This window comes from Marmota monax, unplaced genomic scaffold (genome assembly GCF_021218885.2).
Source record: "Marmota monax isolate L192 unplaced genomic scaffold, Marmota_monax_Labrador192_F-V1.1 WCK01_AAM20220418_F8-fsc00188, whole genome shotgun sequence".
Lineage (NCBI taxonomy): Eukaryota > Metazoa > Chordata > Mammalia > Rodentia > Sciuridae > Marmota > Marmota monax.
Window position 1 is genome coordinate 2896561 of NW_026692655.1, and position 23952 is coordinate 2920512.

The 23952-nt window shown below is 42.3% G+C and overlaps 1 protein-coding gene across 2 annotated transcripts in view; it reads left to right on the top strand.

The window, feature by feature from the left end:
* The first annotated feature begins 1975 nt into the window (after positions 1–1975).
* Glra1 (glycine receptor alpha 1) overlaps positions 1976–23952 on the top strand; it is a 77039-nt gene continuing 55062 nt past the window's right edge. For both annotated transcript variants that reach the window (XM_046446409.1, XM_046446410.1), the window contains exon 1: positions 1976–2031. In XM_046446409.1, the coding sequence (XP_046302365.1) occupies positions 1976–2031 (56 nt within the window). The remainder of the gene's footprint in view (positions 2032–23952) is intronic.

A 23952-nucleotide genomic window follows, 5' to 3' on the forward strand; every position in this document is an offset into this window, starting at 1 on the left:
AGAGAAGACCTGGATGTGGAGAGGGATGAGCTGTTGAGAACTACTCTAGGAAAAATCAGTCTCCAAACAGTCCGAAGAAGGCGTCCCTAAAGTTACTGAGTAAGGGGGAGGGGTTGCTATCCCTCAGTAGCCTTGGAAGGGAGAGCCCCCAGAGTCCTCGGGAGTTTAAATCAGCCAGAAAATCCTGCAGAGGCTATTAATCCACCAAAGTCGAATAGCTTGGAGAAAATCTGATTAACTCCACCTCTCCAGATGGGCTCCAAAGTGAAATGTATATCTGGTTGCTGAGACTCAAACAAGGTGGAGAAACAGAGAGGTGAGATGAAGAAAAAAAAAAATAGGAAGAGGGAGCAAGAAGTGTTGGATACCTGTGTGTACAGATTGACCCTGACATTGATTTGCAGCAGGTTACAAGCTCTAGAAACTCAGCTTAGAAAATGTGAATAAAACTGTCTCCTGTCCACTTGGAAGAAAGCTATTTTTCTTCTCTTCCAAAAGGGTGCCAGAGAGGACAGCTCCCTCTTGACCCTGGAAACTATTTAAGAATTCTTTCCTGTGTTTTTCTGCTGCAGTGACCCTGGATGGGGACTTCCTCTATCCACCAGACTTCTTTTTGAAAGCCTCTCCTTTCCTTCCGGAACCAAATATTGTAACTTCAGAGTTCTAAAGAAATTCAGTGATCTGGCTCAACTCTTCCCTTTTGAAATGATAAACTGAGATCAGAAGCACACCCGAACTGGGACCCAGGGTGTTTTACACACTTACGACTATGTTCTTGTAAATGGTAGGATTTTGAGAGGCCTCAAGAGATTAACTCCGTAACCGCCCTCACCCCGCACCAAACGCTCGTAGAGACCCTGGGGCCCCGGGAAATGGGGGAAGCGGATGTCGCCCAGCACTCGAAGCGTTAAACTCAACCCAAGGTCTAACACGCGATTGGCCAAATACCGGGAGAAGATCTGGTTTTCGCAGCCGCGGGCCAATGAGCACCTCGAGTGGGAGGGTTTGAAGATACTAAGGAGTTTTTCCCCCCTTTTCTTTCCCCTCTCCACCCCCTCCTATCGGCCATCGCCCCCTGCCCGCCCCTCCATCCCCTACGCCGTCAGTTTGTTAAATTAATGCAGTAAGAAAGTCTGAAGATCTGGAGGAGTCCTGGCCAAAGGAAGATGGGCGAGCCCAGAGAACCGCGATGCATCTGAAACCCTGGGCTCCTGAGCCCCTCGGGGTAGCCATGGACCCTAGCAGCCCCTGAAACTTGCCCTGGGCTCTTTCCCGCCTGCAATCCTAAGCAATGGGACACCTTTCCTTCAGCGATCATAACTTATTCGGCGGGGACCAGAGAACAGGGATTGCACAGCGACAGCAGACCGGAACGGAGACAGGGGAGCAAGATTCTGGGACTCGGTCGCGATGCGCCAGCCTGGCACACTCTCCGAGATTTAACTGAAGGCTGCGCCGTCAACCGCTTTCCCCTTGCCCCTGACCCCCTCAGGCCAGCCCAGAGCCATCAAGCCTTGCTGCGTCTACCCAAGATGCTCGCCCAATCTAAAGGTCCGCGGCCAGCGCTCTGATCTCCACAGAAGAATTTTGCCCTTTCACGGAGCTGGCCGTTTAAACAGAAAAACAGGGGTAAAAAAAAGAAAATATACCCACCCCCAAACGTGCCTCCCCAGCGCCGCAGGGAGCCAACAGACACGCTGGAGTTTAACAAACAGCAATACTCTTCGCGCTCCTGAAAAGCGGGGCTGGACGCTCTCCGTGGTGCTGAAACGCTACGCGGCCGCCGCTGTCCGTGGTACCTACAGCCTCCTCGCTCCAATTTCCCCTGAGGCTCTCTCTCCGCACCCCTATTCCTCACCTACCCTTAACATCTGGATTATTTTTCCAATAGCTCTCGCTGGTTTTGTAAGTGCCAATTTGAAACATTTTTTTTGCCCCCGAAACTCGTGGACTACAAAGCACAAGGACCTGAAAAATGTACAGCTTCAATACTCTTCGACTCTACCTTTGGGAGACCATTGTATTCTTCAGGTATGCAATTTTCTACCGACCATATCGCTCTGTTGGAAATGGGGGGAAGGAGTACAGACGCTTGACTCTGCCCGTGGTCCCATCATTTGAGGGAGGGGGTTGCTGTGTACCGCTGCAATCGGGTCCTTCCATCCCCCGCCCCCTTCTCCCCTCCCACCCCCCGCCCGCAGGGTGTCTGGCTTGTGCGTGGAGGTCTGAGACAGTCTCAGCTCTGGCAGCTGTTTGCCTGTTTCTTGCGGTTTGTTTGTACTTCTGCCTGCTACACCCCGACATTGGTTCCCGGCCCCCTGTGCATATTAGCTTTCACTCGGTTGAGGACTTTAAGGGGAAGCTTTAGGAGTTACCCAGTTTAATTAGGACTGCATTCTCTGTAACCGCAGTGCCGAAAACCTCAGCTCTCCCGTCTGGGAGCCAAGTGACAACTAGCGGTGATAGGGAAGGTTGCACTCCAACTCGCTGGACACAAAACATACCATTTTCTATCCTTTTTGTTGTTGTTGTTTTCTTTTTTCTGCGGGGGGACAGGGAGGGGTTTACTGAGGCTTAGTGCTAGGAAACAAGAGAGTTATGACCTCCGTTTGTAAAGCCCTGAACTTGGGTGCAGAAAGAATTTAAGAACAGATACTGTGAAACGTTCCCCCTATCAAACTTTGACTCTCTCCTTTCCCCTACCCACCTTTACAAACTACTCTGTTAGCAGCAGATCTTGAACTAATGGATAATGCCTCTTTGTTTTGTTTCTTAATTTATCCCTATCCTTGACTCTATAGCTGAGTTTCCCTATCCATTGTCTCCTACGTTAAATTTTTTCTGCCTACAGGCTTGGCATTCTTGTCTTAGTACAAGTGAAAAGTGAAAAATCATCTCTTTAGGAAGTATTGAAATAGATGGGCCTTTTGTAAGTGAGTGAATCATGCCATCTTCAGAGATGGTTATGATAAATTCCATTTATATGAATTGAAAAAAAATTATTCTTCTTCCACAGCTTGCAAGGATCATTAATCTTCCTCATTTTAGATGCCTGCTTCTCATGTTTTACCATGGCATTGGATTAAAAGACATTTGAAAAACCCCACTACAGTTGTTTCAAATAACTCAGTGACCACCAAATATTATCCTCTCCCATCATAAAACAGCAAATAATTCTTTTTTAATACATTGAGTAAAAATTGTTTGTTTGATTACTCCATTGATTTGTCTATTAAATGAATGACACCTCCCCCAAAAATTTTAAATTTCTATATGTAAGTCTCTCTCTTTATGTCTTTCTGTCCAGATGAAGACAAGATCCCCCTCTTCTCTGAGGTACCCAAAGCTCCAATTCTACAGTTTCTAATCTCTGGTTTGAATAATTGGTTGTTAGGTCACTATCCTGACCACAGCTCAGAATGTAAATAGTCAAGTTATCAGGTAGAATGAAAAAAGTACAGTAGTTCAAGGCCTTGTAAATTTTACCTACTTTAAAGCAGAAAGTGTCCTCTTAATACTATCCGATCCTGTCCCCCCTTTATACCTGGTAGAACTGTGAAATGCTGTAGAGATGGGGTACTTGGTAACATTTGTATGCAAATTGATTCTCTGTTTGTCTTACCCGAGACAGAACTGAACCAGAGAGATTAAAGAGCAAATTAATAGGACAAGCACATCGTTCTACCCTCTCCATACTCCTTTTTTTCTTGATGAACAGTATGCGATGCCTGATTTTCCATTCCCAGACATTGTCTTTCACAAAAAGGAGACTCAGTCTAAAAGGTCTGCATTGTAATCATTTTGATAAGGTTACGAATCTACTGCTGCATTAATTCTTCAGGTAAACTGGTAATGGCCTATCAGGAAGCATCAGTTTACATCTCTGTCCCCTACGTGTGTGAAGGCACACATGAGCTTCAATGGATGTAAGACACAATTCCATGTGTTTATCAGGAAAAAAAATGAGTCACAACTATAGCAGGCTGGAAAAGCAGTGGTGCCATGGCACTTTCAAAATATAGGAATAGATACTTCATTTGAGGAGCAACTCCATTTCTGAACCATAAATATGGGGAATTGAACCAGGGGAGTACCCTAAGCAATTTTTTCAGACAGATGAAAGAAAATAAAAGGTCAGAAGGAGGCAAACTGAGTAGATTGTCTTTCTTCAATGGGTATTTCCATTTCTCATTCTTTTATTTTTTTCAAATTTTAGATGAAAATAGAGAAGTATTAAAACCTGGAGACTTATTAAAATGGGTAAATGGGTGCTGGCAGCTCCCTAGCAGTCCCCGGTTGAATACCCCCTTCTCCCCTAAGGCGCTGCTTTGGGATGAACCAATCCAATTGTCCCAGGCACTCCTTAGATTAAGATATGCCAGCTGCCCACCTTGCTGAAAAATAGTGGGGGCTCGGAAAGCACTCACTAACAGAGGGGCTGCTGCTGCAACCTATAAGCAATGAAATGGCAAAAATGATAGCAAAACAAACAGAACAACAACTGAAGAGAGTACGGACAGAATCTCATGTGATGCCAACACAGAGAACGAATCAAAGCCTTAGAAAGGGAGACTTGGGGTCCTAGGAGACCAACAGCATTGCGGCGCTCATCAACTGTGTCCCTATAAGAAAAAGGAGGTGATTTGGCAGAAGTTCCTGCTCTGGTTTTTGTAAAGCCTGAGGTTCTAAAATACTGCAGGTGGCATTCTAGAATTCAATAAACTAAATTTTTTTCTCATTTGGGAGATGGAGTCTTATATCCAGACAAACCAAAAATAACAGACAAAAACATTTTGTTGTGATGATGGGAACACGTCCCTTTCAAACCATCTTTCAAGCCAGAGGTAACTTGGCTTTAATCCCCAGAGCCCTTACAGAGGCTTTTGTCCAGGACAGGTCTGGTAGGACCCCAAAATTCTTTTGCTTTATCAACAAGTCAAACAGACCCACAATAAATAGCATTTCTCCACTTCTACACTATTGGCATTTTGAACAGGACGATTCTTTGCTACGAAGGCTATCCTGTGCACTGTAGGATGTTTAGCAGCTTCCCTTCCCCTCCCACCTCCAGTCATGACAATCAAAAATATCTCCAGACATTGGGGGGAGGGCAGGAAAAGGAGACTCAATTGCCCAAGTTTTGATCTGCCATTTGAAATGACCAAATTTTTAATGATTTGCTTTTAACATCTGAGTTATAATAAGGAAGTTAAAATAAGAAATTCTAGCTTCCTTTAGAAAAATGTCCCCAAGGAGATATACAAACCCTCCCAGTGAAACAAAAAAAAGGGGGGGGGCCTAGCTTGTGCTTCAGAAGGGAATAAAGATAGGAAGATAGATGTAGTCTAATCTATGTGTGGCTCTCCCAAAACATGATTAGGTTTTCTTCATGTGCCCCTTCCATCTCCCATTCCAGTAAGATGGTATTTCGCACGGGTTTTGTATTAAATATGGTACTCATTTACCAAGAAAAGTCATTAGAGCTTGAAGGGGAGATGTTTCAAACACACTAGGATCAAAAGGAACATGATAAGCACATTGTTTTATACTGCAGTCCTAAAAATAACTACCCAGTTGAAAAGTAAATAAACTTCGCTTGAGGTGGCCCTTCTGGCAGCTGGGTCTCCCAGCTTGTCAAGAAGGGCAGATGGGGGGCTGGGGTTGTGACCAGTGGTTGAGTGCTCGCCTAGCATACGTGAGGCACTGGGTTCTAACCTTAGCTTCTCATAAAAATGAAATGAAGATATTGTGTCCACTTACAACTAAAAAAATGAATATTTTTTAAAAAGGGGGCAGATGACCACCTTGATCTTTTTCTCTTGGTGACATAGTTATACCCTGCCTTGAGTCTTACTTGCTGCATTTTTGATACTGCGGAAAGTGTCTAAGAGCTTCTGAAATAGGCCAAGGACTTTTTCCTAAGGAAAGGGGAGGCTGCTGGGCAAGTTTGCATCAGGACCAACAAAAAATGTCAATCAGTACACCCTCCTTTTGGGTTTAGAAACCTTAACAGGGGTGGGGGGGAGTCATTTTTTTCCTTCCCAAGTGTCAGCCTGGACAGGGACCCAAAGCCAGTAAATGGAGTTATGGATCAGCACACGAACATCTGCATATTTGCCAAACTGGTAATGACCTATCAGGGAACATTTAGGGAATTTGTGTTTGAGACTATCTTATGAAAGAGGCTGTAACTATATGGTGCAGTGAAAGAGCAGTGTGGCTATGATCTGAGAGCCCCTGCTTCTAGAGCCAGCTCTGCTCCCATCCCACAGCTTGGCCATAACAAGCTCCTTCCACGGTGAGGACTCAGTTTGCAATTCAAATGACTGAATCCAACCCTTGTAAGTTCCCTTCGGCCTCTGGCATGCTCTTTATCAAAGACAGGGCCCCAGACCCACAAAGGCTCAGGATGAATTGGTTCTAGTGGTGGCCCTGCCTTCATTTCTTCACCAGACACTTACTTAGCATGTGCATACGTGTCCAGTCCAAAGCTAGGCTCTCTGCAGGGCAGATGTCACAGTCCCTGTCCTTGCAGAAAAGGAGACACTTCTTCCTTTAAAGCTACACTAAAAGCGTCCTTCTCCTTCTTCAGAAGGCCCACAGAGCTCTCCTCCAGGCAGCCTGTGCTTGCGTCCTGCAACAGCGTCACATTTATGTGGGCGTCATTAACTTTATTTCCTTCATCAGCTGGCAGAAGCCAGAATGATTTTTAAGATGGATGGCACTGTCTCCCCGCATGGCCATCTTAATTCTATTCGAGGGTTTTAAAGTACGCGTTAGGCAAAGCCGCACTGGCCCAAAGGCCGCAGATCCAGGATCTAGAGTTTAGCTGAGTGTGACCTTGAGAGGGTTCTATGACCTTTCCGGCCCTCAATTTCCCCACCTGTAAAATGAAAGGATTTGACCAATCACTGTCTCTAAAATTATTTTTAGCTGTATCGTTCAACCTCTTCCATCACAGCACAGTTTGGGTTATAGCTATTGCAGAATATTTTAATTACTACCAAAAAATATATAGCCATACCAAGGTATATCCCAGGTCAAGACCTGAAAGAATTGAGAACTTCACAAAGCCACTTCACTCTTTGGAGGATTATCCTAACCTGGACAGGATTACTGACAGATACTATAAATGTGTCAATTTCCCCCAAGAAAAGCTTAGAATATTGAGAAAATGTGATACCTGATCACTGTCTTCAGTCTGAAAAAATGATGCAAGACAGACAGACCAAAGTTTCATACTTCCTATCAATAATTCTTCTTAGCATGACTACTCCACAAAGCCTACGCTTTAGAAATTTATTTACTAAATCCCATTCAGTATTAACTTATTTTTCCATCTTTATTAATCAAAGGCATACATAACTGCCATAAATACCAAATATCACAGCACAACGCCACTCCATTGACCTAAGAAGAAACAAAACTGAAGATATGTGATGCTTTTGAAATAATCCATAAAGCTTTGCCAGATGTGAACATGTAGTTTGTCAGTCTTTGGCTTGTTTAAGATGGATTCTGAGTCCTCATTACTATTTCATGCGCCTCCTAGGTGCCCAGGGACCCCATATTGGGAAACATTAGATTTATTCTATGTAACTACAAGAGAAGAATTGGTAGATTTTTTTTTAATGCATACACATAAATTCTGGCTCAATGTAATTCAGAACTTTCTGGTAGCTCTGTCAAATGGTGCAAAGGGCTTCCTCAGTGGTAGTGAAGGTTCCTGTCAGTGGAGGTGTGCAAACAGAGAGTGGAAATCTGCTTCCCAGGAGAAGCCTAGAAGAAATCCTTCTTTTGTAAATTGAGGTTTATCATTTGCTGCAGAAGAATAAATAAAATGCAGGTTAGTGACAAACCTTCACAGTGCTAATGCTCCCCATTTCCTGATTCCCAATTTACCATCTGATGGGTATAAACTGACTAAAGCATACCATCAACACATCCTCTCTGGGTATTTTTTATTTTTTTAAATAAACAAACTGGGCAATAAACATACACAATGTGACAAAGAATTATTAAGAGGAAATCACCATGGTTATGGAAAAGCCTGGTTTTAAGAAATGAGAAGCACCTCAGCATAAGCCAGAAGGATCCACCGGAAAATGCCAAGGTCCAAGGACGAACCCTCAGACCTGGTCAGTCCTCAGGACTCTATGCTGAACTCCAGCCGTCTCCCCTGAAGGAACCTCCGTTAAGCCTAACACAACCGAAAACACCATAGGGGGAGCCAGCAAATCCATTCAGAGAGCACATTAAAGGAAACAAAGCTAACAGGGCCCAGGCTTTGTAATGCAGGCCCTTATGAGGGCTGCCCAGACCCCAGAGCTTTTCAAACTCTATAAAGGAGCCCTTTGTGGTTTCCTGAAGTTGAGATTGTCCCAGTCTCCTGAGGCTAATTCAGTGCAATTAGATTACCACTCTCTGCCTTTGAATTCGGCTGTTTTTCAGTGTCCGTTGCTAAATGAGTTTACCATCTTAACAGGGAACTGCCAACAAACGTTAATCCCAGCCGTGAAATGGGCAATGGCTCCTGGGCAGCATTCTGTCTAGCCCCGTAGACAGGAGACCCCCAGGCACAGAAAGAAGAAGCCTCAGCTCCCGACTGGGTACATTCTCGACTTACCCACCTGTCCCGCACCAGATATCACACTGTCCTTTGGAGTCTCGGGGCAGCAAAAGGTCTAGAAAGTTCTACAATTCGGTAGTCCCTCACTGTGAGGGGTTTGTCAAAAAGACAGAGTCCCCAAAATTTTCTAAGAGGGTAAATCTTAAATATTCTTATTACAAAAATAACAATAAATACAATAAATGAGAGGACAGGAGCAAACCGTTGGAGATGATGGATATGTTTATGGCATAGATTGTGAAGATGATTTCACTTAACTCCAGACTCATCAAGTTCTCTACATTAAATATGTACAGCTTCTTATATGTCAATCATATCTCAATAAATGATTTTAGAAATTAATCAAAGTCAGAGCCAGAGGTGTAAGCATTTGTCTAGCATGGGCAAGGCCCTGGATTTGATCTTCAACACTGCGAAATATTTTAAAATTAAAATTAAATAAAGTAAATTATATATTTGTAAATTGCTGAAACAGAATTTCCCAGGATGAGAATAGAGAAATCTGCAAGGTCAAGAGGAGTCCCTAAGTCAGTGCTTTCCAAACTCCTGTGTGCATGGGAATCACAGAGAGTGTAACAAAGACACAGCTGCTGGCCAAGTCGGCCTGGGGAGCCTGAGAATCTGCATTTCTGATAGCTCCCAGGGGATACTATTGCTACATGGACAGAAGGCTTGAGCAGAAAGAATCTAAATCATCCTGACCAAAACCTCTGACATAAATCGACTCTTTTATTTTTTAGAGGAAGAGAGGATACATGAATTCCTCAAGGTTATGGAGTGACAGGACCCTCAAAGTCATGCCCCAGACATTGCACACGCAGCATTTGTATACTGGTCCCTATGCCCTGACTACCATTGCACTTTCCTTCCTTCAGTTCTCTCAAACACCGTCAGTCTCATAAATATTAACCCTTGCACATCAAGAGGACTCCTCAGGGAGCTAGCTCCATCCCTGAACTGGTTCTGGTCCCTGAAGACCTAGTGAACCAAAAGCTCTCATTTACATAGCTAGGAACTCTGTGTGACAGAAGGACCACCCAAGGAATCAACCTTTAATCCAGGCCCCCTGGGGCCTTGGGTCATATCAGTGAGGGCCTGCCTGGATCAACAGAGGAGGTGAATCAAAATAGTCAGAAGAAGGAAGTCTGTTTTTTCTCCAAGGAGCTCACTTAGCAGCCTTCCTGTGCACACTGTATAACAGTGTGCATAACAGGAGGATTGCTTAGGACTCCCAGATGTCCAGAGGCCACTGTCCCATTTATTTGATCTCAGGACCCTGTCCTTCTTTCTTTACCCCTTTGTCTGCCCTTCCACAAAGCATGTTAGTATCTTATACACCAAACAGATTAACTGCCGTGGTCTCCAGCTTTTTGATAGCTGCGTGTTTATTGCTACACACTGCATTCTGCAACCCTCCCCAGCACCACAGAACTGCGGCAAGGCCGCCGCAAGCCTGGCTGCCAGGTAGATCTGCTGTACTCTTACCAAAGCTCTTTATGGGTTAGAGTATCACATAGCTCCAAGCCCATCACCTTGAAAAGTAGACAGCAGACTGTGGTCACTGTGCCCATTTTAGAGCTGAGAAAACTGAGGTTTGGAGAGGAAAAGTGATTTTCCACTTGGTAATCACAAGTAACCAGGCTGTTAATCTCACAGTAAAGCCAGAATTCAAATACAGATTTCCTTGCTCCCAACCCACCACACTGAAATATGTCTGTGTATGTCTGTGTGTGTATGTATACAGTATATCTATATAGATAGATATACGCTGATAGATCTATCAATATAGAGAGATAGATCATATAGGTGGATATACACTGATATACACCCACACTCTGCACTCCTGTGAACTGCTACAGACATCAAGAAAACAGTCCCCTCTCTCTGCCAGTGGGCCACAGAGGTGGAAAGAAGATTAGGAGAGGAGAGCAGGAATTTCCCATGAGGACTTTGGTTTGAGAGAGCCATAGTCTTCCTGTTCTTAACTAGAAAGGCCTTTCTTCCTGTGTTTTCATTCTTTTTTTAATTTTTCAGTTGTTGATGGGCCTTTATTTTATTCATTTATTTATATACGGTGCTGAGAATCGAACCCAGTGTCTCATATATGGGAGGAACGTGCTCTACTACTGAGCCACAACCTCAGCCCTCTTGATCATTCTTAATGGTAAAATATATGCATACTTTTTAAAGAAATTCTAATACTATATTTAAGCCCAAAGCCCCCTTTGATAATGACCTCCAGGACCCTCCAACTGTTATCCCTCTCTATCATTTTTATTCGTATGCATTATATTCTACATACAAATACACGTGTGTATAGCCACACACACACACACCACATACACCCACTCATTTCTTGCACTCACTTTGCCAACATAATTCCGCAGTTTGTTTTGCTCATGTTTCTGTGTGTCTTGGGAAGCCTTACCTGTTGAGGTACCTCATTCCTTTAGCCACTGCAGAGCATTTTATGCTATGGAGTTCTAATTGTATTCTGCCATCTCCCTATTGATAGGCATTTATACATTTTTTCCCTAATTTTCCCACTGCAATTCGTGCTACAGTAGTCACGGTGCACATACATCTTTGTGAACACATGTGTCATTTCTCCAGGCAGATAACAGAAACAAGAAATGGAGTTGCTGAGGCACAGAGCGTATGTATCTTTTATGTTAATAGATAGCACAGGCAGCCAAATATCCCTTTCTTCCTGAGCCTTCTCTTCTGTCCTTCTCATGTTGACCCAGCTCAGCCCAGACTGCAACAACTCACCAGTAATAATCCTTAGTACTTATTGAATATTTATGGAATCCTAGGTACTGTTACTAACAACATCATATACCTCATCTCATAATTCTCACACACAAAAAAAACTGAGATGTAAATAGCATTATATTCCCATTTTATAGGCAACAAAATGAAGATACCATCAGGTCACGTAACTTGATCAAGGTGAGATAACTAGTAAGAGGCAGAGCCAAGATTGAAAACCAAGTCTGACTCTAGAAATCACTCTTTTAATTGTTCCGCTGCCATCACAACTCCACAAATGAAGCAGAGTAGAAGGGGGAGGAGCCTGAGGTGGATGAGGAAGGTGGTGGAGATGAGTTTGCCTCTCCAGGTATTCAAGAGCTTATCTCTTCCAGCTTGTTCCAGGTTATAACAAACCTAAGAGGCATCTATAATAGACGTGTGTTTCCAATCTCCACCCTTTGCACAGAATTTCACTAATTTTCACGCCCATCAGGAAGGCATCTATGCAGAGCTCAGTGGAAGGGTGGAGATGATTTACTACATGGCATCTTTTCTTCTCTGTCCCAGATGCCTTGTGGACAAAACCATTCAATTGAAAGAGCTATTTAGGATTATGGGAGAAAATTTCTGAGTTGGGAAGTCAGGAAGAGGGACAGCATTGCCTCTGGCCCAGGAACACAATTTTTCACATTTTTTATTGGTGCATTATAATGGTACATAATGGTTACCTCTTCATTCATGCACACAACATAACAATACAATTTGGCCAATATTAATCCCCAATACATCCCCCTTTCTCCCCTCCTCCTTCCCCTGGTTCCTTTCCTCTATTCTACTGGTCAACCTTTGGTTTTCATGACCAGGAACAGAATTTTTTTAACTATTGGTCCCTGGTACTCAGATCAAGGATCTGTCAGTCTCACCACTAACCTTCCAAAATTGCAGGACTGAGTAACCCCAGTCTCCCTTTATCTTCTGTATGAGAGGTCAGAGAGTCAGTCCCATCCCCAGAGCCAGAGATCCCACCACATGTCCAAGATTGCCACTCCCAAAGCAGACCCAATGGGCACCTCAGAACTTCTCTATACCAGGAAGCCACACCCAGTCCAGATGTGTCAGGGTGAGGACAAAGGGGGAGGGAGCGAGGACCGAGCCAGTCTTCCTTTATGACCACGAGCATCACTCCAGATGTAGGACCCTGGACAATGCTGTCTCAGACACCGGTTTTCAGTAGCTTTCTGATTGATACCAGAGATACCTCCCAACACGTCCCTAGCAGACCTGTTGCTAATAGAAGAAAAAAATACAGTAGAAATAAAGTCTCCCAATATCAACTCTTGAAATAGACCTGCTGGCTTTTTATTTTGTTTTCCTGTCTTTTGGTTTGTTACATTATAAATATTACACTTGTTTGCCTTAAAATATTAAAACAACATAGGGAGAAACGTTTCAAAACAAAAATACACTGAATTTTATTCCCTAGGATAAATCATTTAACAGTTGGATATTCATGCTCCCAGATGATTTGAATAACATAATAATAACCCAAATATAAGTGCTCATGTGCCTGATGCCATTCTAGAAGTTGAGTGTCTCTGAACCCATGCTGATCCTCAGAACAGTTCCATAAAGCACACAGTATTCTTCATCCCATTGTAGGGAGGAAGTTAAAGAATTTCCCAAGGATCATCCAGCCTGGAAGTAGCAGTGTGGCTCCAGGAACCATTTTTAACTTCTGTGCTACAGTAATAAGCCATTTGTGCTGTACAAAAAAAAAAAAAAAAAGGAATTACTCTAAACACCGTGTTCTTCGTCTTCCTTTTATCACTCAGCAATACTGTCACAGTACCTACAGATAGATGCATCTCATGCCTCTTGTAGCCATGCTGCCCTTCTCCTGAAAACACCAGGTTTGAGAATAACACAAAATTCAACTCGCCACCCTTGCAACCCCCATCTCTATTTCCAGCTGCTTTACTTCACACAAACCAAATCCCAACCCAAAACGGATTTCTCATTGTCTGTAAGTCTCACCTTGCAGTGTTTCCAACCCCCTCCATAAATCTGGAAACTCCCCTCCCTTCAATTCTGCCTAGAAAGACCTCTGAGCCAGCTCTGGTTTCAAGCTAATCTGATTTGGATCCACTTGCTTCCCGTAGGATCTTGGCAGTTGGCTCAACATTTTCTGAGCTTCGATTTCCTCATCTTAAAGACTAAGGATAATAATTTCACTGATAAATAATGAAGCTCCATTCCAAATGCTTTTTCTTAGCAGAACACAAGCCCTTAACCAATAGTAATTCCCTCTCCGTGTCTCTGAGATCCCATGGATGTATGGAGACCCATCTCTAGCAACGCTTCCTTCTTGGTATCCCCTGGATTGCCACACTGTCCCTACCCACAACTGGTCACAGACTCTCCTTTCTATATTAAATCTCCTTGGAAATGTAGGTATTACTGTTGTTTCTCAGCTTGCTCAATATATTTCCATATATTTGTGGAGGGACTTGCAGCTCTCCTGATGGATTGTAAGCCTCTCAAAGGCTAAGAACTTAATGAATTCCTTCGTGCATGCCAAAGGCAAACAAGACAAGGGACATATCCCTGGTACTTCCTACAGTCTTCAACTGGCTCCGTTTCCTCTCACAAAGCATCATCCCAGTGGAACTCAGTGTTTCTTAACCAAATTCATTTGTCCCCATATGCCTGTTCACGTCCTCCTCTTATTGGCTCTGCAGAAACCCAGGACCTGAAGAAATCCAACCCACCAATCCCGAAACTCTGCTGTGTCTTACCATGACCTCTTTTTGCTCCAAGAAATAAGTCCCAGTGAGAGAGTGCACTAGCTATGGCAGCTCAGTCCTGGCTCTCTCGCTGTTGCAGTGAGGGGTTCATCCTCATCCTTGCTGCCTGACAGGCCATGTCTGAACTTTAGGCCTTTCAAAATATCTGAGCCACTGCAGATAGGGTTGCTTCCCATGGTAAGCTAGGCCTGCAGAGAGGCCTCTTCCATAGGACAAGACAAACTTTCTAAAATGGCTTTATTTCTGCAAAAAGCATGAATTTCATTGGAGGTAGTTTTATCACTGTGACCCAAAACATCTAGTAGAAGAGAAAAATTCTCCACAGGAGCCAAGAAAAAGATTGCATCATGCCCAGAGAGAGGGGGCTTGAAGGAACTCATAGAATTTGTCTTGGAATGTAAAAAATCTATACCTCCTGAAAAATAGGCTGAGGAGGCTCAGGCGAAGCCGTGATGCTCCATACTGCCTCAAAATTAGACCATCTCGAGATCAGAGCAAGATGTTCCTTTCCCTACAGGCTCTCCCCTGACTTTGTGAGTCTAATTTTCCCCAGGCCTAAAATGAGATTGGACTAGGTAAAGGCTATGGGTCCTTCCCCTGTCAATGCGTAATCTTTAAGTTGAGTAGGATCACAGAAGACCCAGCAGTGGAAAACTCTATCTTGGGAATCAGTTATAATCTGAAATTCTAGTTACACCACTTACTAGGTGTATGCCCTTGGAGCAAAATTGCTTTTAAGATTTCAAAGCCTCAGTTTTTCTTATCTGTGGAATGGGAGTGACAGGTTACTCTAAGTGTTAAATGAGAGAAGAGTGTTGGCACAGCATTTGGTGCATAACTGTACAAAACAAAAAACGCTGTTATTACTATAATTAAAATGGGCTGGGTGCAAAGTGTGGTTGAAGGTTTAAAGAAAGTCTGACTAATCTGTCTGGAGGCGAGCATATAGCATAAAGTTGAAGACAATTTTGTAGAAAATCAGGACAATAGAGGATGTTTAATTCACCAGGTGGCCAAGAGTACCCACAGAGTGATACCTGTGCAGGAACAAGGCTGGCAGAGGAGGCCTGCAGGATGATGCTGACCTCCAGGACATGGTGGGCAACTGTCCAGTTGTTACCCAGGCTCAGCCCAGTTCTGCTCTGCCCTGTTCTCTCTCGGTGGATCTATCAACTAGAAGCCCAACTGAGAGTAGATAATTTGTTCTAAGTTCTGAGGACAGAGGCATCAATGAACAAACAGAATAAGCAGGGTCCCTGCTCTCGTACAGCTTAAACTCTAGAAGGAGGTTCAAACAACTAACAAATTGGGAAGCTAGAATTTCAGGGTCCGGTAAGTGCTATAAACTCAATACCACAGTAGAACAGGACACAGAATTGTCCACCAGGGTCTACCCCTTGGCCAGGTACCTACACTTTGAAACACAACCTTCTCTTTCTTCAGCCTTCTATCACAGGGAGTTAGAGGAGGCTGCTCTTTTTACAGGTGAGGAAACTGAACCCCTGAGAAAAAATGACCATGTAATGAATATCACATGATCAGTCAGAGCCATGCCAGGTGACCTCATTCCAAGCAGAAAAGTCAAAAATATCCTGGATGAAGGATTAAATCAGGCAGGTGTGGGGAGACCAAGTAGCAAAAGAGTATTATGGTAGGATCCCATTTTTACTTTTTTGTGTGGATTAATGTTCTCATACAAGGACAAAAACCTAGAGAAATGGATCGAGAACTGTTTATACTTTTTATTATCTCTTGAGAATGAGACTAAGGGGGACTTTTATTTCCTGCATTAAATATTTCTGTAATGCTTGAATATTATATATTACTTTTAAAAGATGAAAAATATTTTTTGTAAAAAAAAAAAAGAGGATGTCAGAGAGTACAAAGTTGGAGACATACAAATTTGGAGCCCTCCTTAATAAAAGACAACCTGAACCAGGTAGGGGAAAATGACAAATCCAAAGAAAGCCAACTGGCCGAGCTGATTGTGTTTTCTTCAAGCACAAATGAGCCTAGAAGCTGAGACCATTTGGTGCGGTCGTTGGAGTTTTCTGAGCAACTAGAAGCTGCTTTTCCCACTGATATCATCCTTCTGGAAGTAAAATATCACTACAAAACAAAAGGCCAGAGTTAGGCTATTTGTGTCTATAGAACAAAGTGATGAGTGGAACATAGTCTCATCAGAGGGATGAATGCCATCAATACCATATGCAATTTCATCAGATCCTCCTAGTCACAAAAGAAGAGAGAGTTAGCCATGAAAAGAATTATCTGGCCCAATTCCTTAAATTTACAGTGGATTAGATCTCAGCCCCCAAAATAACTGAGGATTCCGAGTCTCTTATGCCCATGACAAGGTTCCCTAAAATCCAGTAAGTGTGCCAATAATAGTGTGCGAGGTAAATCGCAGTGAATTTTATTTTGGTAGAAGATTTACCACTTCCACTATAATATTAATAATGTTTAAATTGTTTAAGATAAAAGTCAAATTAAAAAATAAATAGCAGGTCAGGTCTCAGACATTGACCGACCAGAATAGTAAATGAGAATAGTTCAGATTAGCGAATGAGACAAAGAATGGGAATTTGGAGGTCTGGCTTTGTCATAGGCTACCAGGGCATCATCTGTGAGTCTTATCTAAGTCACAAGGAAGAATGTTTCTTTGCAGTAAGCCATTTCCCAGAACACAAAAAGATGTGTTGTGCAATAAAAAAATGATAATTCTCCAAAGCATAAATTGGTTGGACTAAGGAACAAAAAACACATCAGAGAAGATGGCCTTTAAAAAAAAATGATACTGAGAAAACTGAATATCCATGTGTAGAAGAATAAAAACAGATCCCTCTTATCTAGCCCTGTATAAAAGTCGACTCAAAATGGATCAAAGACCCGGGAATTAGACCAAAAACTTTGCAATTGCTAGAAGAAAACATAGGGTCATCATTTCAATATATTGGTGCAGATGCCAACTTCCTTAACAAGACCCTTAAAGCTCAAGAAATAAAACCAAGAATCAGTAAATGGGAAGGCATCAAGTTAAAAAGCACAGCAAAGAAAATGAGGGCATGAAGAGAGAATCTACAGAATGGGAGAAAATATTTGCCAGCTATTCTTCCAACAGAGTATTAATATCCAAAATATAGAAAGAACTAAAAAAAAACTTACCATAAAAAAACTAATAAAAACAACCCAATCAATAAATGGGCAAATGAACTAAACAGACACTTCTCAAAGGAAGAAATACAAACAACCAGCAAATATATGAAAAAAATGTTCAATGTCTTTATCTATCAGGGAAATGCTCATCAAAATTATACTGAGCAGGTCGCGGTGGCACACGCCTGTAATCCCAGTGGGTTGGGAGGCTGAGAGAGGAGAATTGTGAGTTCAAAGCCAGCCTCAGCAAAGACGAGGCACGAAGCAACTCAGTGAGACCCTGTCTCTAAGTAAAATACAAAATAGGGCCAAGAATGTGGCTCAGTGGTTGAGTGCCCCTGAGTTTAATCCCTGCTACCAAAATAAATAAATAAATAAAAAGAAACTACATTGAGATTTCACCTCATTCCAGTTAGAATGGCAATCATAATGAATGCAAACAATAATAAGTGCTGGAGAGGATGTGGATAAAAAGGAACACTTATACACTGTTGGTGGGATTATAAATTAGTACAATCACTATGGAAATTAGTATGGAGGTTCCTCAAAAAATTAGGAATATAATCTCCATATGGCCCACCTATACGCTCACTGATATTTACCCCAAAGAATTAAAATCAGCATACTGAAAGCAATACTTGCATACCCATATTTATAGCAGCACAATTTACGATAGCCAACTGCAGAACAACCTAGTTGTCTGTCAATAGATGAATAAATAAAGAAAAACCGGTATATATTAAATAAATAAATAAATAAATAAATAAATAACAGTATGTGAATTAAGCAAAACTTGTGGCATGTTATGCAAGTGGTTCAGGTTTGGAGAAAGTGAAAACTATCACAAGGACTTGTGAAACTGGCCAGTTCTGAGCAAGCCTAACTTTAAATTTAAACCCAAATTGCTTCTCTGGTGGGTCATGTACTCACAGTCTTCGATTCCCTCCGTATGTTAGAATGACATCTGTGACTTCCAACATTGCCTTATGGACAATAATTCCTCTAATAATATTTATAATTAATAAGGTTAGCAAATAAGGTGTAGTTGGAGCTTATGTGAGGAACTAGGCTAAAAGCTCTGTATGTATTAAATATTTATCTTTATAGCAACCCTATGAAGTAAGTACTATTATCATCTCCATTCAGGGATAGACTAAGGTAGTAATCTTACCAACTTGGGACCCCTTTAGGCCACCTTGCCAATCCAAGTGCAAATGAAGGATGTTTCATATGAAAAAGACATACAAACTCCTCCAGGGATGTGGTGGGGTAGGATGGAGGTGTAGATACTGTGAAGAAGAAAATCAAGGTGCTCACCCCAAATGACAGCCTTTCCCAGTGGGGAAACAGAGGTGGGGAGAACCTGTCAACACACTTCCCCCTCATTTCTGCTGCCCAAAGTCCTGATTTCCTTTCCATTGATCACCATGGGATTTATGAAGAAACATGAGATTAATAAAGATGTTGGAGTTGAGTGCAATTTGATCTCTAGACCCAGGTGGCTGAGGCAGAAGAATTGAGTGTTCAAAGCCAGCCAAGGCAACATAGGCAACATGGCAGACCTTGTCTCAAAAAAAATAATAATAATAATATTGGGCAAGAAATAAAATGGAAAATTTTTAAAATGAACAAGAAAGGATAGGGAAAGAGAAATCAAGAGAGCAATAAAGAGGGAAGAGGAGAGAAAGGAAAAAATAAGCCTAGTAATAATTAGTAAAGGACACTAAACACGGGTCTACCAGGAACTCACTGTGTGAGTCTCCTCTGGACCACAGTCTTCTCATCTGTAAAGTGGATGAGTAGCTTGCACTAGATGACTTTTAAGATCTCTCTCAGGTCCGCCATATTGAAGGTAATGGAAGGTCAAAAAACAGAAAAGAAGAAGAAAATGCTAAGGAGGAATGATGAAAGGAGGAGGAAACCAGAAGAAAAGAAGGCATCTTCCAGAGCAACTGGAATCTGCTTATCTTGTTGCAAAAAGGAGGAGGAAGAAAGCATCAAGAACTTCAGCAATTAAAGCTTTCCTCCTCTCGCAGCCAACTCCATGCCTCCCTCTGGTGGGGCCCATGGCTGATGGTGGTTTACAATCAGCCTAAAGTCATGTGTACAGAACAGGGACCTGAATGGAATCCTGATAGGAGGGAGGATGCTGCCCGTTCCCTCTGAGAAAAGAAGGTTGCCTGGAGGGTCTTCCTCCTCCAAGCCCAACAATATATCTATTGTTATGATTAGCATATTCCCAAGCCCTGGAAGATATCCCAGTGAAATGACTAGAAATATGTCCCAAGAAACACAAAATTGCAACATTGTCACACTGTGCCTGCTAAAACAAACCCTGGGGACCACCAAAAGGAGAAAGTCCCAGGAAACAGATCTTCCAAGGTCATCTTCTCAAAACCACTGCCTCCAAGCACCCCTCATCTAACTGCCAATGGGGCTATAATCCAACCCAAAAGATTCAGCATGGACTGATACTCAGTCCTATTAGCTAATCTCTTTGTGATTATTTGAGCCATCCCAGGCCTTCAGACCTTTGAAGACAAACACTGCCTTCACTGATTGAACGTCCCTTGATCCACACAGCGTAGTGAAATCCATCTGATATTTGATCAATGGGTAAAGTAATTCTAATCTCCGTTCTCATAATATCTCTTCTGTTGCCTAACAGTTTAGTCTAACATTCTTTAATTTATTCTACTGCCCCTATTTTCAAGTCCAACCTGTCACTGGCCAGAGGAGACAGAAACTAGTAGTTACCTGCCTCAGAAAACTCATGCTGCTAGAGACCTGCTCAGCTCAGAAATTGACCCCCGTGATGAAGTGTGTAGATAGTGTCACCATATAAATGAGAGCTGCAGATGAAAATATGCAAATCATAGATAATTATTCATTTAATATATAATGTATACTAGGTTCTTAGCTAAAAATTTGGTCTGTGTTTTTTAAATTCTCCCCAACTGTTCTAGAATTAGCCAGTATTCCCAGTTTATGGAAAAGAAAACTGAGGCTCAGAGAGGTTAAGCAACTTTCAAGAATGCACAAGCATTCAGTAGAGTCACAGTCCTATCCCACGCCCTAGCTGTCATGCTTACAGCCTCTACTTGAACATTTCTGATGGCCAGAAATCCAGCATCTACCTAGGCAGCCTCCCGGGCTACCAGCGGACTGTCATGGTCAAATTATTCTTTCCTTACAAGTATCAGGCAGCTGTACCCTTTGAAAGTCAGACTTGCCTTTCCTGGTCACTTGGAACAGTCCATGGGCTATAGAAGGTGCCCAAACTATGGAATTAGAATGATCCGGTTCCATCCCTGCCCTGCTACCTACTAGCCAGGTAACTTTGAACCAAGTCACTTTCACCCACATGCTTCAGTGGCTTCGTTTGTACAACAGGAATACAAACACATGCATCCTCTATGTACAGTGTCTTGGAGACGGAAAAAAATCATATTTGCAGAGGGCTGAGCTCAATGCCTGGAAAATAGAAAAATACTCAAAACCATTATTTTGTTAAGTTTGTTCCCTCTTCCCCACAACAGCCCAGCAGACTGATCCCTTCTGCCTGAGTCTTTTCTGAGCCAAACACCCACAGAGTCTTTAATTATTCCTTATAGGTCAATTTCAAGTTTGTTTACCAGCCCAGTTGTTCCTTTCTGGACCTGTTCCAGCTGTTAATGTCCCTCTTAAAATGCAGGACCTACAACTGAATACTATAAATTAGCCAAGATTTAAAGTACAGCCCACATCCAGTATTTCCTGCTCAGGATTATTTGTTTTAACCTAGGCTGAGCTAAAATTTTAGTGAAGAATATCTAAACTAAGGAATAGATACTTTAATTTTTATATTTGTGAAAAATGGCTATCATACTCCATGGTTTGTATGTGCCTGGCAACTGTGATTAGCCCTTATAACATATGTTCACAGGTAGTTCCAACAATCTAGGAAGGGGGTCTCTTATTTCCCTTATTTTCCTGATAAGGAAACAGTTGAAGGAGTTAAGTGACTTGCCCAAGGTCACACAGCTAGTTAAGTGACACAATCAACATCGGGCCCACCATTTGATCCCACCTCCCATTTTAAGCATTTAGAAGATATAAGGGTTTTCAGGGATGACATGTGACACAAAGCAGAAGACAACAGCAAAGTAATTTAATCCTCAAAGAGATGCAGGGCATGGAGCAATGTTGGGCTTCTGAACAACCTATCACAAAGATGTCCCCATCTGCCCCCTAGCGTGTCCCCATGTCTGTGGCTCCATGGGCAATATGAGTCAGTGAGGGAAAGAGGGAAATGTAGAAGCAGTCTTTCACTTTCTTTCACTTTCACTTCTCACCACTGCCTTTGGTCTTTGCCTGTAACAGACTCTGTACTACGAAGAATTTATTTTCTTTTTTCCCCCGCCAAGTTGCTGGTCCTGGGGGCTAGGAGGGGCACTGCCACACTGGTAGAGCCTTTCTGCCTCAGAAATATTCCTACCCTTTGACTCAGCACTTTTGCTTCTAGGACATGAACAGAGTTTTGTCACCAAGGGGGTTTTTCACAGCATAATTTATAACCACTAAAAATTGAAAACTGTATAAATGGCCATCCACAGGAGGATAGCTAAGTGAACACTAAAGCAGCCACACACTGGCATATGTAGCAATTTAAAAGTGTGTTTCTAAAGGTTTAATAATGAGAGGAAATGCTCACTTAGAATCTTTGGTTCATAAAAAGAAGGAAACAAAAACTGATTATGATCTATAGAGGGAAAAAATAAACCTAAAAAATAATCGACCAATATGTTAACAGTAGGTATCTGGATAATGGGATTTCCAAGTGGGTTTTATTTTTTAATTTGAACTTCATTGAATTTTTCCAATGTGCATTTATTGCTTTAATCATCAGAGGAAAATGATGTTTTCTTAAAGGGTTGAAAGAATCTGGTCTGAGGGCAGCCAGCCAGCTCGTGAAGATCAGGTTTCCACTGGACAAGGTCCATCTGTGTAGCAGCAATTACTACTCTGTTACCATCAGATCATCTTAATCCTATTGATTAAAATGCCAAAGTAATGCTATTAATTTACTACTTAAGTGGTAAATTACTAAGAGCAAAGCAATAGAATTACCTGAGAGTGCTGTGCTACTCTTCTAGGTGTGTGAGTGGGTAGACTCCAGTCTCTTCGTAGACTCCCGTGTAGCACACAAAGAAACCCTGTAGAAGTTCATATATTTATTCCCTATCACAAAGCCTAGCTCAACCAACTCTCTTTAAATCAATAAGAGTTATATTGAACATCTACAATGCACCAAGAACCAAAGTAAGCACTATAAAAAATATTTGTTCTTTCTAACAATGTGGTGAGAGGCAACCATTATTCTCTCTATTTTACAAACATAAAAGCAAAGACTTAGGATAAGTTTCTTGTCCAAAGCCACATAACTAATACATGGTAGAGCCTGGATTTGATCCCTGAGAACACCTGCTTAACCCTGGAACATACACTATTTCAGCCTTCCACCAAAAAATGAGTTCCTGTTTGTTTCGTATCTTCCACTTTCATTGACATGGTGGGTTTGGGTGTTTTATTTCTGGGGATCCAACCCAGGGCCTCACACATGCTAGGCAACAGCTCTACTGCTGAGCTACATCCCAGTCCTCGACATGATTTCAACTTGTATTTTACAAGTTAAAACAGAGGGTACCTACGCTTTATGGGTGAGGAAGCTGATGTTTAAAATAACAAGGACTTGTCCAAGATCATAAGGGAAAGAATCACAATAGGTAGAAAGAAGTCACACTCAGGATGTCTGCCTCTGCACCCAGAGCTTGTCCCATTCCTTGAGTCACTTCCCTTTGCCTCTGTGACATGCAAAAAGAAGCAGGAGGGGCCAGGGTTGTGGCTCAGTGGTAGAGCACTTGCCTGGCATGTGTGAGGCACTGAGTTCGATCCCCAGCACAATATAAAAACAAATAAAATAAAAGTTTAAAAAAAAAGCAGGAGGCAGTGGGAACTAGGCTCTGATCTTGTCCCCCTGAGCTATAAAGAGGTGACCCTACTAGAGAATCCTGAAGGCAGGAAGTGAAGAAGAATAAAACTCCAAGATGAAAATACTTGATATCTTTTCATTTGAAAACAGGAAGGGGCCCTGGACATAGAACCTTGCTGTTCCAACATCAGACATTAATCTTCTTTCCATCTCATTGAATCCTACTAGCTGTCCGTTAACACCTCTCCTGAATTCTCCTAATACTCCCATCGCTTCCCAGGGACTTTGTATAGAAGCTTATACTAAACCACAGATGAGCAGAAATTTAAAACAATGCATATTTGAGTTGAGTGAGCTGTTCTAGCAGATTTGAACAGCTGCTCCGAAGCCTCTGCCAAAATTCCACCTCAGCTGGATTCATGTATCAACTCTGCCTCCATGTCACCTTGGTTCAGTCAACCTCTCTGAATGTCAATTTCCTTATCTGAAAAATAGAGAAGAAAATGGTTAATGTTCCTTAAGGTTGTTAGGAGGATTAAAAAGCTCCTAGGAAAAGGTTCTTAACTCTGTGCGTGGCATCTAGAAACTACTAGACCATTGACAGCTATCACTATTCTCAGTTCATCTCTGAGTCATCT